Genomic DNA, 16,407 nt, shown 5'->3' on the forward strand with positions numbered 1-16,407 from the left:
ACTTGATCTGGAAAAAATTGCTGAATTTAAGTTTGTAAGCTTGGTGATGTTTACCCAAAGAGAGGAAAATTCTTGCAGGGTGATATTGTGGGCATTAGCCTTCATTTTGCGACTTTAAAATGTGTCTATTTATACGAAAATATTAAGGTATCGAAGTGGTATTTGATTCCAACATATATAGATATACACAAATGGGATCAGCGGATAAATAATGGAATAAAAAAAATTGTATATGTGATATTGGTATCTTTTTTATGGCTATAAAAAAAAAAAAAAAAAAAAAAAAAAAAAAAAAAAAAAAAAAGTACCATGATATCGGAGATGGACTCCTATTTATATTTGGTAAATTTTCTTTCTTCTATAATGGTCTAGAATTTCTTCTTGTTTTCATAGTGTCTCATGGCCTTCCAAACTCCATCGAGGATTAACTTAACTGATGCATCTTGTTCACTTTTGGATTGACTTAAATTGATACAAATTGTCCACTTTGGACCATTTCGGATTTGACTTGATTCATTCTCTTAGAAAAAATTGTTGGGTTATGTTTGGAAGTTGTGTTTAAAAGTAGTTTTTTTGTTTCTTTAAGGAAAAAAGAACGATAAATTAGTTTTTTGTTTTTAAAAATATAAAACATAATGATTTTTAAAATAATATTTTAATTATTATTTTTTAGATTATTTTTAAAAATAATTATATAAATATAAAGAATGATTGAAAATAAAGCATTGTAATAAAATTTATTTTTAAAAACATGTTAAACATGGTAAGAATATTTAAAAAAATTTAACATAGAGAATAATTTTTAAAAATTATTTTTGAAATTTAGTTTCACTTGTTGTCAAATTATTTTCAACCAATGAGAAAATTTGCAAATGATAAAATTTCAGTTAGGGCCTGTTTAGGATAATATTTTATTAAATATTAAATAATTTCTTACATAAGTTAAAATAAAGTTTTAATAATCAATAATTTTATAAAAAAATTATATTAAGATCTTTTTTTAAAAAAATTAAATTATTTTAGTAAAATTAATTAAATATATGAGAAAGATTTTATTGAACTTTTTTATAAAAAAAAATTAACTTCTTGAAAATTAATCCAAATAAGATAATATGATAATAGTAATGAAGACAAAAATTGAAGAACAAGAGTTCTGAGCATTTTTTAAGTCCTATAACTTTGAAAATAAATATGAATTAGAATTTTTAAGAAATAGTTCACTTCTGCCACGTGGCAAATTTTTTTTGCATATGAGAGCTCACCAGCCGAGGACAGAACTGGAAAATCACAGGTTCCCTCCGACTCCAGGGTTTCTCTGATGTCGGTGACTCGGCCGAGTCCAACTCACCTTGAACGAGTCGGCCCTCCAGGTGAGTCATCTGGCTTACCCATGTTTCAAATCTTCGATATCACATCCAAATTCGATGAAACAATGATATTCCCTCAATACCCGTCTCTGAATTATCACAAATCCACGATCCTTGTATGATCAAACGGCTTGCGAATGAATTCTTATACGTAGGTCTCAAAAAAAAAAAAAAAAAAAGGAAAATTCGGTAGTTAGTTGGTGGTTTTTCTTGTGTTTGATGTTCAAATTTGTTAAATGGACATTGAATTAACGTGGATTTTAATGACTGATTGCTTGAAGATTTGTGCTTTCATATTTGAAGTTAATTTTCTCCGAATTTTGTAGTTAATACCTCTGTTTTCAGTAATTTCACTGTAAATGGCTTGTGTGGCTGTTATTGCAAATGTGTAAAGAGGGATTGTTATAAGAATATTTCTTTTGAATGATTGTTCAAGAAGATTTATGGGGCAACTTTCTTTGGGATCTTTTGTCTGTTTTAGGGGATATTCATGTTATGGAGACATAATTCTAATAAATGGGAAATGAAATTGTACGAAATTATGAATGAGTTGAGAAACTATCATTTAAGTGAAAATTATTAATGTGCTTAATTTTGATGGGAGAATTTTGATTTGATGGTGCTCTAGAGATTCATCGTCTGATCAATTAATGTGTGAAGGCTATTTTTATTTCATATGACTTATTTCTGGTTGTATTTAGCTAAAATTTGTGGTTCTAATTTCTGAAATGCAGTATGTTTTTCTTGTTCCCCGATGTCTTTGAAATGCTCCATGTTGAATTTATGATTTTCTTGTGCGTTTCTCTATATCTTTATTATATGTTTTTGTTTCAAAGTTTGCATAGGGTCTTTAATGATTTAATTTGAATTGCAACATTGAATCTTTTTCCTATATCATCTGCAGTAATTAAACAACAAAGAGTTGTGATACAGAACCAACATGGTGAGAAGCTTGTGGGCATATCCCATGAAATAGGCTCCAAGGAGCTTGTGATCTTATGCCATGGATTTCGATCCTCGAAGGTTGGTAATCATGTTATGTAAAATACTTGCAACTTTTTACTCGAGAACTATGAACTGTCAATGCTTTCTCGCACTTATGTCCTTATGTTTCTTTTCCTTGAGAACTATGAATTTTCAATGCTTTATCATGCTTATGTCCTTATGTTTCTTCCCATTTTTCTTTTTCCTTTTCTTTTTGTTGCCTAATATTGTTAGATGCCTTGCAGCTTTGGTCCCTTATTTACACATACTCTTTGACAAACTGTTTTTTTCATGCGAGGATATGGACTTTATATGTGAGGATCTTGTGTCGAGATTGATTTCCAAAATTCAGATCTAATCTTTTCTTTTTGTTTTTTAATCTCTAGGAGCGCATTCCTATGGTGAACCTTGCTGCTGCTTTGGGAAAAGAAGGAATCAGTGCCTTCCGCTTTGACTTTGCAGGAAACGGGTAAGTCATCTGTGAGAAAGGGAAGGGGAAAAAAATTAGATGGTTAAATTTGTTAGACTTTGTATGTGGATTGGACTTCTTGTGGTTGCTCCTCAATTATCATTCCTCGCATATTCTGGTTGAGAAGTACTGAAATACGCTTTGAGAATCAGCTGAATTTGTGCTTTTGTATCATATATAATATGCTTTCAGTTTCAGAGTTGTTCCAATTGAGTATGCTCCTTCTGTCTGGAAGTTCTGCATCAAGATCAGTATTTAGGAGTCACTTTGCTTAACCCTTGTTGGTCTTCTGCAGTCTAAATACTCACACTAGTGGGTAGAGCTTGTTTGTATTTTTGTAACAGATCAATACGTGCCATGCTTCTTGCATTTTTCTTAAATATGCTTTATCTGTACTCAGCTCAGAATCTTTCAGGTTTTTTATACATATCTTAGAGAAGGATGGCGTCTAATGGTTGTGTCTCATTCAGATGTCTTTGTTTGAAGGATTGAAAGTGCAGGGTGAAAGATACAGTAAATTCAAGCAAATAATTTTCCTTTAGCTCCCCAAATTGTCCTCTCCCATTTTTGCTGTCCAAGATAGCCCTTTTAAAATGTCATTTAAAAGGCTTCTGGAACCTACTTCTCCTTTTATTGTTTATAACTACTAAATTATTTGGACTTATTAACAAAAGTAGAGGAACTCATCAAAAGTTCAAGGGTGAGCTCATTAGGAGTAATTTTTGTTTCTGAATTCCCTTCAAAACATACCCTTATTGCTGACATGACATATGAAATACTTGATGCTGATACAAATAATGATAGTGAACTGTTTATGCTCTGCCTCCCAGGGAAAGTGAAGGTTCATTTCAGTATGGTAACTACCGTAGGGAAGCTGATGATTTACGTGCTGTAGTACAACACTTTTATGGGGAAAAACGTGTAATTATTGCACTTGTTGGACATAGTAAAGGTCTGTCTGTTTATATCTTCCATGCTCAATTTATTGAACAAAACCCACAATTTGGACATAAAAGTGAAGAATTATACATGCAAATAAAAAAAAATATGTTAGTTTTATCTGAATCATTTTTGTTGAGTATTCAGGTGTCTCTAAATGCCTTCACTCTATAGATCTTCCATGGTGGAAGTTTAACTTCTTGCAGAACGGCTAAATATGACAATGCAGATCCCCAAACCAATATTCTCTGTGTGGTATTTGGGCCTAATATGATTAATGGAATTGGAAGACAATATAACTTGCTTCATGTGTTTCATTATATGGACGGTTAAAAGTCATAGAAAGGTAATTCCTAGTGAAAAACTATTGATGATTGATTTTCTTTGTTACATTGCTACTAAAAATATCATATTCTCACAAGAAACTATTGATGATTAATTTTCTTTGTTGTACTACTCGTGATATTCCCCAACTTCTTGGATGCATTGGTTTGTCAATTTAAGTCATGTCTCTTTGAACCTGTTAATATCATTATTTAAGATTTTATCCTTGAGCAAATCTTTTTGGTACAATGATAAAGAAGTTATCCCTTCCAGTTTATGTTTGTAGTTCAGAAATAATATACTGCCTATCATAGGTGTCCTTAATTTTAGCTAGTATTGAAAATTCATTCAAATAATACACCCCTTTAAACTATAATGTTGAATTATTCTTACAGGAGGAAATGTGGTGCTGTTGTATGCTTCAAAATATAATGATGTCCATACCATTGTGAACATTTCTGGCCGCTTTTATCTGGAGAGAGGCATTAAAGGTCGTTTAGGTCAAGATTTTTTACAAAGAATCAAGCAAAATGGATTTATTGATGTTAAGAATAAAGGGGGTAAGCTATTAACATATGGCTTCTTATTTTCCTTACTATCATGATTTGTATGTCGTATATGTCAGTGGCTCTGTCAGCATACATGGTTCCACTTTTTTTTTTCTATATGGAGCTAAAATTTCTTTTATGATCTTAAAATTTAAAATTTGGTGGTTCCATCAGTGCCTTCTTCCATGAACATCTACAGTTACATGCTTTGAAAAATTGCATGGACTCATGGTACCACCCTGAGTTTCATAGGTATTTAGAAGGCACCAAGCATATGCTAGAGTTCAGAATAACCATCTATGCCTGCTGACATGTCTATATATTTGCAGGGAAGTTTCAGTATCGTGTGACTGAAGAAAGTTTGATAGACCGTCTAACTACGGATACTCATGCAACATGCCTCTTGATTCAAAAGGATTGCAGGTCTGAAAGTTCATCATTTTTCTTGACATTTCAGCCATATCTAAATAATGGAAGAGACAAATTGCTGGTTATGATAATTTATGATCTGTGAAACACCCACTTTGTGGTATTTATCTTTCGCCACTATATAAGTGTCTCAGAGATATAAATTATGATTTTTCCCCATCCTATTTTTTAAGTTGTGACTCTTCTCTCTTCATAAACTGAGTGGGGAAGGACTAGGTCTCTTCTATGTTTAAAACATGGGTGTGACATGCCTGTCCAAATTTATTGATCTGGAGTATTACTTATCTATTCTATCAACCTTCCTTACACCTCAGGGACAACCAACCAAACTGCATTGTAACTCGATAATGCTCAACTTCATGAATTCATATCATGGAAAATACAAAGATTTTTTCACAACAAAATGGACCCATACTTTTAATGTCTGTTGCTTGTCACTCTGCTAAACTTAATTCTTCATAGGTTTTTGGATCATTTCTGAACTCACTGAATTTTGGGGTTAGTTGTTGGACTTCTTACAAGAAATTCCTGATTGATTCTGAGATATTAAATAATTATTGGTTTAGAAAGATTTGCAAATCAAAGTTGTTGCCGTGAGTTTTTTGTCTAGACAATAACATTTGGTGTTGGGCACCTCTAGATTGTATGATAAAATACTATACCATCTTTGCAGCTAATTGGCCATTCATTCGCCTTTTCATGATTTCTAGTCTGAATTTCTAGCACACATTGTAATGTTGCTGCTACTACAGAGTGTTTACGGTTCATGGTTCCTGTGATGAAATGGTGCCAGTGGAAGATGCTTTGGCGTTCGCCAACATCATACCCAATCACAAGCTACACATTATAGAAGGGGCTGATCATGAGTTCACTTCACACCAAGGTGAATTAGCTTCAGTTGTCCTGGACTTTGTAAGATCATATCCACCCTGCAGCAAAGGTATATCTGAGCAGTTACCACGATCATGCATAAGAGCAGATAATTCTACCCGTTCGCGTCTCTGATTGTCAGTCTGCAGATTGAAGAAGCAACTGAGCGATGATAACGAAATCAGAACTAAATTGTTTGGGGTCATAGACCTGATATTGCAAATTGAGCTCTTCTAATTCCACCCATATGGAGAAACAAGTTTGGCTCTCTTCTACCTGTAACATGATTATTGATTCATAGGCTATTGTTGAGATTAGAAGATAACAAAAGTTTATAGTTACTGGAGAGCTTCTGTATGGTTTCTTACATTTAACTCAACAAGGAAACTGACTCCTGTATTTAATTAATTTTATGTAATTTCCATGCAAAGGAAATCCAATTTGTTGGTAAAAACTGTATGTGGATGAGAACTGATTTGTTAAATTATACCTGTTGAGGTGTAACAATGCCTTTTTTAAGTCAGGGATGGATCACCTAAATGACGGGTTTTACCATAAAAGGTTTGAACTACCTTACTAGACCCCAATTGATTTTTAAAATGAGATAGTCAAGGCGATCCAAGAATACCAATAAGAATGATTTCTGCATATTTAGGAAATGTTTGCTTCTGACTCTACTTGGTATGTATATATATATATAATCATTCTTATTCTCACTTCTATCCCATTAAAGATGCACTGTGTAGTGAAATACCAAAGTACAGGTAGACCCTAAAAGTTCAAACAAAAACTCTCAAAACATTTCTATTTTTATAGCCCAGACCCTTCTCTAAAATATAACCGGGAGCCCTCATTAAGGGGTAACCATAAATAACAACTTATAAGAGATACAACACAGCCTAGATGAAAAAGGGTACAACAATGAGATTGATGACAACTTTCACTCCGACCAAGATAAAAGATCCCATTGAAACGGCTAATCCCAAGCATATTGTACATAACTCTGATGGCACAAATTGTATATTATCATAAATAGCTATTCCAGGTAGTACCCATTCCCCAGGAGAATTTATAACAAAATACAGATCTTTGTTTTCATCCTCTATATTGAGATACATCATAAGACCAACAAGTTGATTCGAGATCTCGCTCTCAACCTCTTGGCCTAAAAAAAGCAATCTTTCTTGATGAAGTCCATTGATTAGGATAAAATTGTATCCCTCTCTAGCTATCTATCCTGTATATTTTATCAAGCAGAAACGGTCTTTGGCTTGACACCAATCTTTCTCCAAGAAACGCTGGGCATGATCTGTTTTGTGTCAACACGATCCTTGAACTTGACAGCAAAGTTGAGCAATGAATCCAGAAGAGAGTCGGAAAGAAGATGTGGTTTCAATCCCAACTCAATGAGCTTAGTGTGCTTGGCGTTGTAGTAATGCTCCTCTGCTTCTACCCTAGGGTTGGGCACAGATATGGTTTGCACATCAAGCCCGAGCTTTTTCCCTGCTTTTGTAACAAGGGTGGCAAGATCATTGACAGAAAATTGCTCTGTAAATTGATTGAAGACCCGAAACTCGCCTCGCTGTGCTGGGTTTGCAATGGCAAGCTCAACACATTGAACTGTATCTCTTATGTCAAGGTATCCCCTGGTCTGCATGGAACAAATGGCGTTCAAAGAAAAAGCGCAAAATGATTAAAACACATTCACAAATAGGAGCAGGATGGTCTGGTGCAGCAATTTTATGAGAAGCAATGAATTTACATGCTAGGTAGGAGTACTTCTTAATTTCTACATGAGAAGCAGCTATTGAAGGACATGATCCAAGCAGTAATGATTTCGAATTATTGAGATGAGGAATCTTACCTGGCCCCCTTTGCCATACACAGTAAGTGGATGTCCAACAGCAGCCTGAACACAAAATCGGTTAAGTGCAGTTCCAAACACACCATCATAATCAAACCTATTACAGAGCTCCTCATGCATTTCAGTCTCGTCTGTCCTCACCCCATAAACTACTCCTTGATTCAGATCGGTGGCTCTTATCCCCCAAGCCTTGCAAGTAAAAGCTATGTTGTTCGAATCATGGACCTTGCTCAGATGATAGAAAGAACTGGCTTGCTTGGGATAAGGCAAAGTATCTGTTCTTCCATTATGAGTAATAGTTATGTAACCCTCTTCAATATCAATGTTTGGAGTTCCATATTCTCCCATTGTGCCAAGCTTCACTAGATGACACTGCTCTCTGAACTCCTTGATAGCAAAAAGAACATTGAGCGTTCCTATCACATTATTGTGCTGAGTGAACACAGCTCTTGACCGATCAATCATGGAGTATGGGGCAGACCTCTGTTCCCCAAAATGAACAACTGCATCAGGCTCAAATGACTTAAAGCTTTCTGATAAGAACTCAAAGTCACATATATCACCAATGTAGAGCTGGATGGATTTTCCAGTGAGAGATTTCCATCTCCGAATGCGGTTGTGGATGGAAGAAATAGGAGTCAGGGAATCAAGACCAAGCTGATGGTCAAAGAGGCGGCGCACTAGGTTGTCAACAATGGCAACTTCGTAATTCTTGTTGGATAGGTGGAGGGCAGTGGCCCAACCACAGTAGCCATCTCCACCAATGACCATCACCCGCTTTGGCGGAGATGGTCCATTGGAGTTTTGATGAAAGACAGAGCCAGGTTGTGTTGGAGCTTCTTGATCTAAAGGCAGAGTCGTCGCACGGACAGTACAAATCCTTCGTTGTTTCCCTCGTTGCACAACAAAACTCCCAAATGGACAGTACAAATCCTTGGTGGTCTTTAAAGAAAAATATGCAGGAAATGCATTTGAGCTTTCATTCAATTGTTTGGAGTGAGGCTTCCTACAGGAGGTTATTTTCAGAGAACAAGAAGTTGAAAGCAAATGAGCCATATCTAGCTCTTCCCCACAAGTACCCGAAAATTCCTGCAAATGAACTAAACCAAAGAGTCCAGCTGAATTTCAAGGTCTAGGAACTGCACTTCCTAGAAGAATTAGCTTTGAAAAGTCACCAGCATTAACAAGAGTGCAGCCAGCAACTTGAAAATCTATAACAATGAATCAGAGATCAAAGAAAACAAAAATCACACAAAACCCAGTACATAAGTAACCGTTTGATTCACGCTAACCACAGGTTTCACAGTATATGAATTTTTTTGGGACATTTCAACAAACATGGAAGCCGCATTGCTCAAGAGTAAAATAAACAACATAAAACACATATCCTCCAAATACACAATTCATCTTCAAAGAAAGTGATAAAAATGAGCTGAAAATAGATACAGTTAAAAATAAATTAAGCTTAAATGCCGAGCTTTGCTCGGTTGATCAGAAAAATGTGTGGAAAAAAGAAAAATAATCAAAATTCTACATCCAAATAATAGCATCAGGCTTCAGTTAACAGGAAGGTTTTAGTTTCCAAAAACCCAAAGGCTTAAAAGTTGAAGAATCAACATCTGTTCCGTTCCCAAATTTTCCCACAGCCAAGCAGAGCATTTCGGAAAAACCATATAAAAATAGAATTAAGCAAAAACAATAGGAGCCGAAGTGTAATTTAGTGAAGCCCTTACCTTCGTTTTCTGAGCAACCAAACAGAAGAAACTGATGGAATAGTAAGGAAAACCGAAAGAAGATGGAAAAGGAGAGGGTTTCTTCAAAGTATCAAAATGGACTTCAATCGCATATTCTGTTTCTATCTACTAGCTATCATGGTGCCTATGTTACCATTGGATACACCGCCCGTCCATGAAACCCCACTGTAATGATGACACGTGTAACCGTAACAAAGTATCATAAACAATGATATTTAGGGAAACATCATAAAATAAAAATAAAAATAAAAATAAAAAAATAAAAAATAAAAAATAAAAATTCTTAAAAAAATTGGTAACAAAAAAAAAAAATTGTGACAATTTTGCATGAATAATTAAATATTGATAACGCATATATTAAATTTATTTTTTAACCCTACCAACAACAGAAGCAGAAAATTTCAAGGTGCATGATCATATTTACATCTGGGGATGCTTCAGGACGTGCCCAAATACCTATTATTTGAAAAGGGTGAGGAAAAAATCTGTTTATATGTGTGTTTTGATTCAACAGCTATCATGATCTGCATTCATAATTCAACAAAATTGCATCCATTACTCAAAAATATAGATGATTTTTCAACTGCAAAAATACATATGTTTCACCCTGGGAATAATGGGAGTCAGTCCTGGTAGTACTGCTGACCTTTCAGCAGATATAAACTATCACAAAGGGTGCTGGAAAACCAACTCAAGGATTACATAATTGATAAGGGATGTCATATTTGTGTAATAAGATTCCGACGCTGGTGCTGGATGGCATGTTTTCTTCTTTCTGGTGATAGCTTTTATCAGTTTTGGAGCATTGTTGTAGATATGAATATCAGCACCAGTTCCCTTTCGACTCTGAATTCAAGCAGCCGAGACCTTTCTCCCGTCTTCAATGAAGTAAATGGCAGTTTCAGGCACCTGAAGCGCATGGCAGAAAGAAGATAAGAGGGCAGTGGTTAGCTCATCTGCTGTTATGACATTTTTTCAGTTTTAGCAAAAACATAAAGGACTTCATCAGCACTGAAAGGCTCTTTTCTACAAACCAAACAGCTAAAAGTTTTGAGCAACCTACATTTTTCATCCCCACTATTTGGTATTGTTCTATGTCGCAAGTGGCTTTCTTTTACCAGCATGCAGTTGATTTAACAATTTGATCCCATCCTCATGTGTTAACATAATGGTTGAAAGATTATAACTATGATTCTTATGTTAATTCTCTTCGTGATTTCAATGCCCAAGAACCAAATTTACATGGGGGTTTTCCTCTTTACAACAACTCAAAATGCCATTCATTGATATCATTCTAGTGATAAATAGAAATCATTCTTATTTGAGCCCTTCCAAATGCGACCATTAGTGATAGGGAATAAAAGAGTAGAGAGTTAAAGTAAATTACATCAGGCCAGGTATCTGTTACAAATTCTACAATGTCGTAGGATATGTCCCCTTGAACATCAATTTGCTCCTTATCAGTTGGGCCCTGCGAAAGAGGAATCATTCATGAGTTGTAATAAGAAATAACAAAAATATGTAGGGAAAAAGCAGTTCGGTGTTAGTAGATATATGATATATGCACCTTAACAACAGATGCTCCGGTGGCAAACTTCTTCCCAAGCTTTTTGGAAGCATCACCAAGTTTAACACCTGAAACAATATTCTCATGAGTTTAACTAGTCATTGCTGTAATCTCTCTACGGAGGTCCCAAATGTAAGAGTGGAATAGAGTCATGTTGGCATATGGCTCACCAAATAGGTCCAGTCCTTTCACAATTGTGATACACTTGCGCTTATTGCGCACAACCTTCTCAATAATGACCTCTTGTTTCTCCTACAAAATAAATCACATGGTCTTCATTAATGCCACTATATTTGAGCAAAGCATAGAGAACCAGAGCATCACAGGGAATAATCTCATCAATGAAATGCCAGTGCACAACAGTTTTGTCTTCTCAACAGTTACAATTATTCAGGTGAGACACTATGTGGATAGCTTTCAACTCTTATGAACACTTCATAATAGACAAGCTCACCTTTTTTTTTTTTTTGATGATTGATGAACCTTTCATCTCTTACACTCCATGGAGACCCAAACCTAGAGGTGCCGACCACGCCTGCTACATCCAAAACTGGGTAATCTAAAGCATTCAACCAGTGTCATGAATCAAACCCAGGACTGTGCACCTCTACCACACATCCTGGCATTCATTCCAACCCATTGGGCATCCTGACGGGCTGGTTGACTCTGGGAACTTGAGGGCGCCATGGCAAATTCATTTGAAAGATTAAGGGATGCTATCTATATGAGATTGCAAGAACCTAGAGATGTGGCATATAGACTTTTTTGACAGGTAGTATACATATATTCAATTAGAATCGACAGAAGTCATGGACAAGCTTGTCCACAATGTTCGATAATACACATACAGAACAGGACATTCCTGCATATTTGCTGAAGTAAAGATACCAATAAACTTACTTTCTTCTTTATTTTTCCACCAGGAAGACGTTTTACTTCCTCTTGCTTAGATGTTGACGTTTTCCCTGAAATGGAAACAAAAAATATGAATAAAGCAGAATGTTAGGGCCTCTGGGGTAGCAAAAATGGTTGATTTTTGAAATTTATTTTTAGAATTGGAAATGAGGAGAAAGGACATGTTCATTTTTGGGTTGTTCAAAATGGTCAATATGCTAATATGCTAATATTTTATCAAAAACAATAACCGACCTTCATTTAAATAAATAAAAAATGTAACCATTCTAGGAAATTTTGAAAAAAATTCCAAGAAACATGTTTTCACCATTTCTTTTCTATGTCATTTCCACTATTCTGTTTTTGAAAATAGGACTCAGTTTTAGTTCCTTCAGACCCTTTACATAAAGCAGGGAAAACCTTGTTCAAAACATGATCACAAGACCCTCGAATGCTAACCAAAATTTGTCTCTATGCCATATGCTGGTAAGGCATACAACTTTTACACACACTGCACAAAGTAGGGAGTGAATACGTGCAATTCCACAAAACAAAGTTCACTTGCAAATGCAAATTAATTCAGTCAGGCATGGCACAGAAAAAGGGGTATCTGTCATCCAAAAAATATATAACTTCAATCCCACAAGTGTAGCTAAATTGTATTGAATGTGGATATATAATTTTGTGGGTTGAGGAATTGAAAGACACCCTCTTTGTAGTCGTTATCTAGTAGGTTGATGGAACAATGACCACAACTTAATAATGATATTAGATGGTGGAAACATATTTACAGACTTGACATTACAAACATATTCACACAAGCACCGACATGGCCCTTATGGAAGAAGCAACGAGACATCCTGGTACTTTTTCTTTCTCTGTTTCTTGCTTGGGGACACGAGCAGCTTCTTCTCCTTTTTGTGTGACTGGTCTTGGTTCGGAGGGATGTGAGGTGGTTTTTGCTGTTGATTCTCTGGGAGAGGATAGCTGTCCCCTAAGGATGGTTTCGGTGAACAACTCTTTGTTGGAGTTTGAAGAGGCTGGGGTGATCCTGATAGAAGTTGCAGTGGGTGAGAAGGATAAGGAAGAGAGGTCATGTCTTGGCTTGGTTTCAAGTGCAAAGGTGCCTATGCAGAATTGGCCCTCAAGCAACCTGGCAACCTGGCAACCTTCAGTGACTGGATGAGCATGCCACCAATGGGCTTCGAGGCTGAGATCTTGGCCCTCAGAAAAATACAAGCTAGGAAAGAGGTAAGGGTGCGAGAGGATGGGAAGAGAAAGAAGAACTCTTCTTCAAAATCTGAAAGGGAATTAAAGAAATTGATGTGTTTTGTGCAAGGGATCAGAAGGTAAATGATGAGGGTGTGGATAGGGAGAGTGGGAAATCACAGCAGTGGGTAGAAGATGCCTTTTTTCATCTTTTTGGATTGTTAGATGGGCTTCTGCTATGTTTGGGTCACAGCAACCAGTTTGGTAGGCAGGCCTACACGAAGGTCGTCTGGGGGTACTTTGTTTTCTCTAGGTCTTTTAAGCTTTAGGCTTGGTTCGGGGGGCAGGTTATTGTTGCCCTTTCCTTTGGCATGCCAGAAGGTGCTTTTTGTATACTCCGTGTGTACTTTGATGCACCTCTATTCAAGCACTTTTAATTTAATCATTCTTTTTACCTATCAAAAAAATATTTACAGACTTCTAGGCCTCATTTAAAAGGCACTCCTATGCAAGAAATATTCACTTCAGAAATGAGGAAAAAAACGGATAAACAAAATGAGGTAGAGCAATTTGTAAATGATTTGTACTCTTCAATTATCTGGAAACGCATTTCACTATTTTCGATCTTTTAATTGATTTTGCAAATGAAGCAATCAAAATGATTGCATATAAGCGAAAATTGAGAAGCAAATTAAATCTATCATCTGTTTTCTATTACATATAACAGTTTGTCATTGGTTCCAATAAACCTAATAATTAAGGGGACAAAACAGAAAAGGGAAAAAACTTACCAGAAGGAGCAGTCTCATTGCCAGCCCCGGAAGAGATCCCAACTGACTGTAGCTGTTCAGAAACCTTGTCAGCTTCCTTTTCACTAGCCTCTGAACATGAATACCAAAAAGATAAGAACTTATAGTTTGATTGGTTGCCGAGAAAATGTAAAAAAAAAAAAGTTTTATTATTTGGAGCCTGAGAATAAAATCACCCAACGCATCCAAATGCAACTACTTCTCACAATTAAGGTGGTCTTTTTTTTTCCCAACTAATAACCAAAACAACATGAAAACAAGTAGTGACTAATACAACCCATGATTTTTCCCCAGTTCTCCCAGCAATCAAACGGAGTGCTAGGGCTTGAAGATCACACGTAGTCTCCACTATACCATGCCTAGAACAAAAATTCACATCTGGGTTTTTTATTTGCCTTCCGAAACAAAGCAACATGAACCAAAAGACCAAAACATTTTCATTCTTTTATCGTGTTCGCTCTACATCAATTCTCTCAGCAAACGAAAAAGAAACCTAGGGTTTTAAAGATCCATGGGAAAATGGAAAACGAGTTTTTTTTACCTTTAAGAAGATCTGGGTAGAGTTCGGGCGCGTTCTTGATCAACCATGGCTTGCATTTCTCAAAATCGGGTCCGAATTCGCAATACTCTGCTGGAAGACTACAAACGGAGCAGTACAGAACCCGTACCGGTTGGGGTTTTTCTGCCATTGAAGCCTTCTCTCTACTCTCTCCTCTCTCTTCTCTCCTCCTGCTCTCTCTAGATTTGATCTAGGTATGGCTTCACCGAAGTCCGAACCAATTATCGGGCACTTGGAGAATTTTGCTTTCAGGAATTTTGTTTCTCGGAAAAAGAATTGGATTCTTCTTCCCGGGAATTTGTTTGTCGGGAACTTTAGACCGACTGTTTGGGTAATGATCAGATGAGGTCGAGTTCATTTGTGGTCATTACTTGGCAAGACATGATTAGCTACGCGTCGGAAGTCATTTCTCTCTCCTATGACTTTACAGTATCAACTATCAACCAATCATACTTCGACATGCAAGTTGCATGGAGAAAGATGCACTGGGCCTTCGGGATGATTAAAGAGTTGGCCTTGGGGCATTGGAGGCCCTGGGTACATTGGGCCTAGGGCTTTGAGATCTAGAACGTATAAATTGAAGGCCCGTTTATGATACTTTCATTAGTCCTTTACAACATAGTAACTACATATACTTATCCTACTTCACTTCCCTGAGCTTTCAATCTTGCTTTCGAAATTGATAAGTCCCATAAAATTGATAAAGCGTTGGATCTTTATGCTTGTGGAGCCACATAGCCTTGGATGGGGTAAATCCCTTGGTGGTGATATGCCTTCCTCTTCTCTATCCAATTCAACAAATTGGAGCTATGTATAATTTTATCCTGTGTACATGAGCCTCCAACCTCATTCACCAAATCCAAGTCTTCAAAAGGTCCTAAGAATTTGATAGCGGGAGATTAAGTCCACCATTGAGGTGCACCAGGTTTATATAGGATCTCACGAGTCTTGCTCCTAATTTGAGTAGACATAATAGCATTAGGATGTCATACCCTAACTGGGACGTTATCGAAGGAGTGTGAAGATCAAGTGAAAAGGTTATAGGGTAATTACTTACTCGAGTAAGGTAACCCTGTCATTAATGAAATAAAAAAGGTGTGTGTTAATACCATTCATATGACGAGATGACTTAACACTATCTCGTATGTTGTAAGGTGGTACTAGCCTTGCATGTGGAATCAACTTGGCATTACCTTGTTAGGATCAAGGTCAACTACTCTTGTGATACCACCTCCATAAGTTAACCCTCTTATCTTGCAAAAGAATGATATCTCACTTAACAAATACCTTCCTAATTTTATAGGAAGGTGCACTCTTTTCGCATGATCACAAGAGAGTATCCTATTAAGGTAAATTTCAATAGTCATGCTAAGCACATCTTGCAACCTAACATGGGTCGTATCAATGTATTCACGCAACTATACAAAACATATACAATCCATACAAGTAAAAAATCCTCTCATACATATTTCAACATGATATTGGGGATCATATATCACATTGGAACATGTGAAAAGGTGTGAAATTAGGTTTCAATATAATAAAATTTAATGTAGTCATTTTTAATGGTTATAAAAAGTTTTTAATTTAGTTTTACTCTTCTCAACTAAAACCTCAAATGGTCTTTTTTAAAAAATAAAATAAAAACAAAAGTTGTTATTAAAACGTTTTAATACGAAGATCGATTAACCTTAAATGTGTGATTAATAACCTTTTAAGAAGATGACAAAAATAATTTCAAAGTTGCTATTATAGTTATATCTTTCAAGACAAACACATAACTTAGTATGCGAACCCTAATTTTGAATATGATGGTTAACT

The 16,407-nt window shown here is 36.0% G+C and overlaps 3 protein-coding genes across 7 annotated transcripts; 1 reads left to right on the forward strand and 2 right to left on the reverse strand.

Annotated features, from left to right (window-relative positions):
* Positions 1 to 1,198: 1,198 nt before the first annotated feature.
* Positions 1,199 to 6,384, forward strand: LOC100247545 (uncharacterized). 2 transcript variants are annotated; one of them, XM_010650046.3, is made up of 7 exons: positions 1,199 to 1,370; positions 2,272 to 2,390; positions 2,738 to 2,820; positions 3,651 to 3,772; positions 4,479 to 4,643; positions 4,961 to 5,054; positions 5,734 to 6,384. In XM_010650046.3, the coding sequence occupies exons 1-7, from the start codon at positions 1,319 to 1,321 to the stop codon at positions 5,735 to 5,737; spliced, it is 639 nt and encodes a 212-aa protein (XP_010648348.1). In that variant the 5' UTR covers positions 1,199 to 1,318; the 3' UTR covers positions 5,738 to 6,384. The 2 variants fall into 2 exon arrangements, with proteins under 2 accessions (XP_010648348.1, XP_002279053.1); XM_002279017.4 differs by having other exon boundaries at positions 5,813 to 6,384.
* Positions 6,385 to 6,857: 473 nt separating this feature from the next.
* Positions 6,858 to 9,657, reverse strand: LOC100242408 (UDP-sulfoquinovose synthase, chloroplastic). 3 transcript variants are annotated; one of them, XM_010650047.3, is made up of 3 exons: positions 9,528 to 9,657; positions 7,795 to 9,005; positions 6,858 to 7,581 (listed from the first exon to the last, which is right to left on the reverse strand). In XM_010650047.3, exons 2-3 carry the CDS (start codon positions 8,848 to 8,850, stop codon positions 7,180 to 7,182), a joined length of 1,458 nt encoding a protein of 485 aa, XP_010648349.1. In that variant the 5' UTR covers positions 8,851 to 9,005; positions 9,528 to 9,657; the 3' UTR covers positions 6,858 to 7,179. The 3 variants fall into 3 exon arrangements, with proteins under 3 accessions (XP_010648349.1, XP_002279085.1, XP_010648350.1); XM_002279049.5 differs by having other exon boundaries at positions 7,795 to 8,894; positions 9,528 to 9,655; XM_010650048.3 differs by having other exon boundaries at positions 7,795 to 8,883; positions 9,528 to 9,650.
* Positions 9,658 to 10,084: 427 nt separating this feature from the next.
* LOC100264692 (translation machinery-associated protein 22) lies at positions 10,085 to 15,669 on the reverse strand. Of its 2 annotated transcripts, XM_002279073.5 has the most exons (7): positions 14,569 to 15,669; positions 14,010 to 14,099; positions 12,016 to 12,080; positions 11,286 to 11,367; positions 11,116 to 11,183; positions 10,936 to 11,019; positions 10,085 to 10,457 (listed from the first exon to the last, which is right to left on the reverse strand). In XM_002279073.5, the coding sequence occupies exons 1-7, from the start codon at positions 14,714 to 14,716 to the stop codon at positions 10,401 to 10,403; spliced, it is 594 nt and encodes a 197-aa protein (XP_002279109.1). In that variant the 5' UTR covers positions 14,717 to 15,669; the 3' UTR covers positions 10,085 to 10,400. The 2 variants fall into 2 exon arrangements, with proteins under 2 accessions (XP_002279109.1, XP_059592128.1); XM_059736145.1 differs by having other exon boundaries at positions 10,085 to 11,019; positions 14,569 to 15,053.
* Between the last annotated feature and the right edge of the window lie 738 nt (positions 15,670 to 16,407).

Source organism: Vitis vinifera, chromosome 4, assembly GCF_030704535.1.
Source record: "Vitis vinifera cultivar Pinot Noir 40024 chromosome 4, ASM3070453v1".
Taxonomy (NCBI): domain Eukaryota; kingdom Viridiplantae; phylum Streptophyta; class Magnoliopsida; order Vitales; family Vitaceae; genus Vitis; species Vitis vinifera.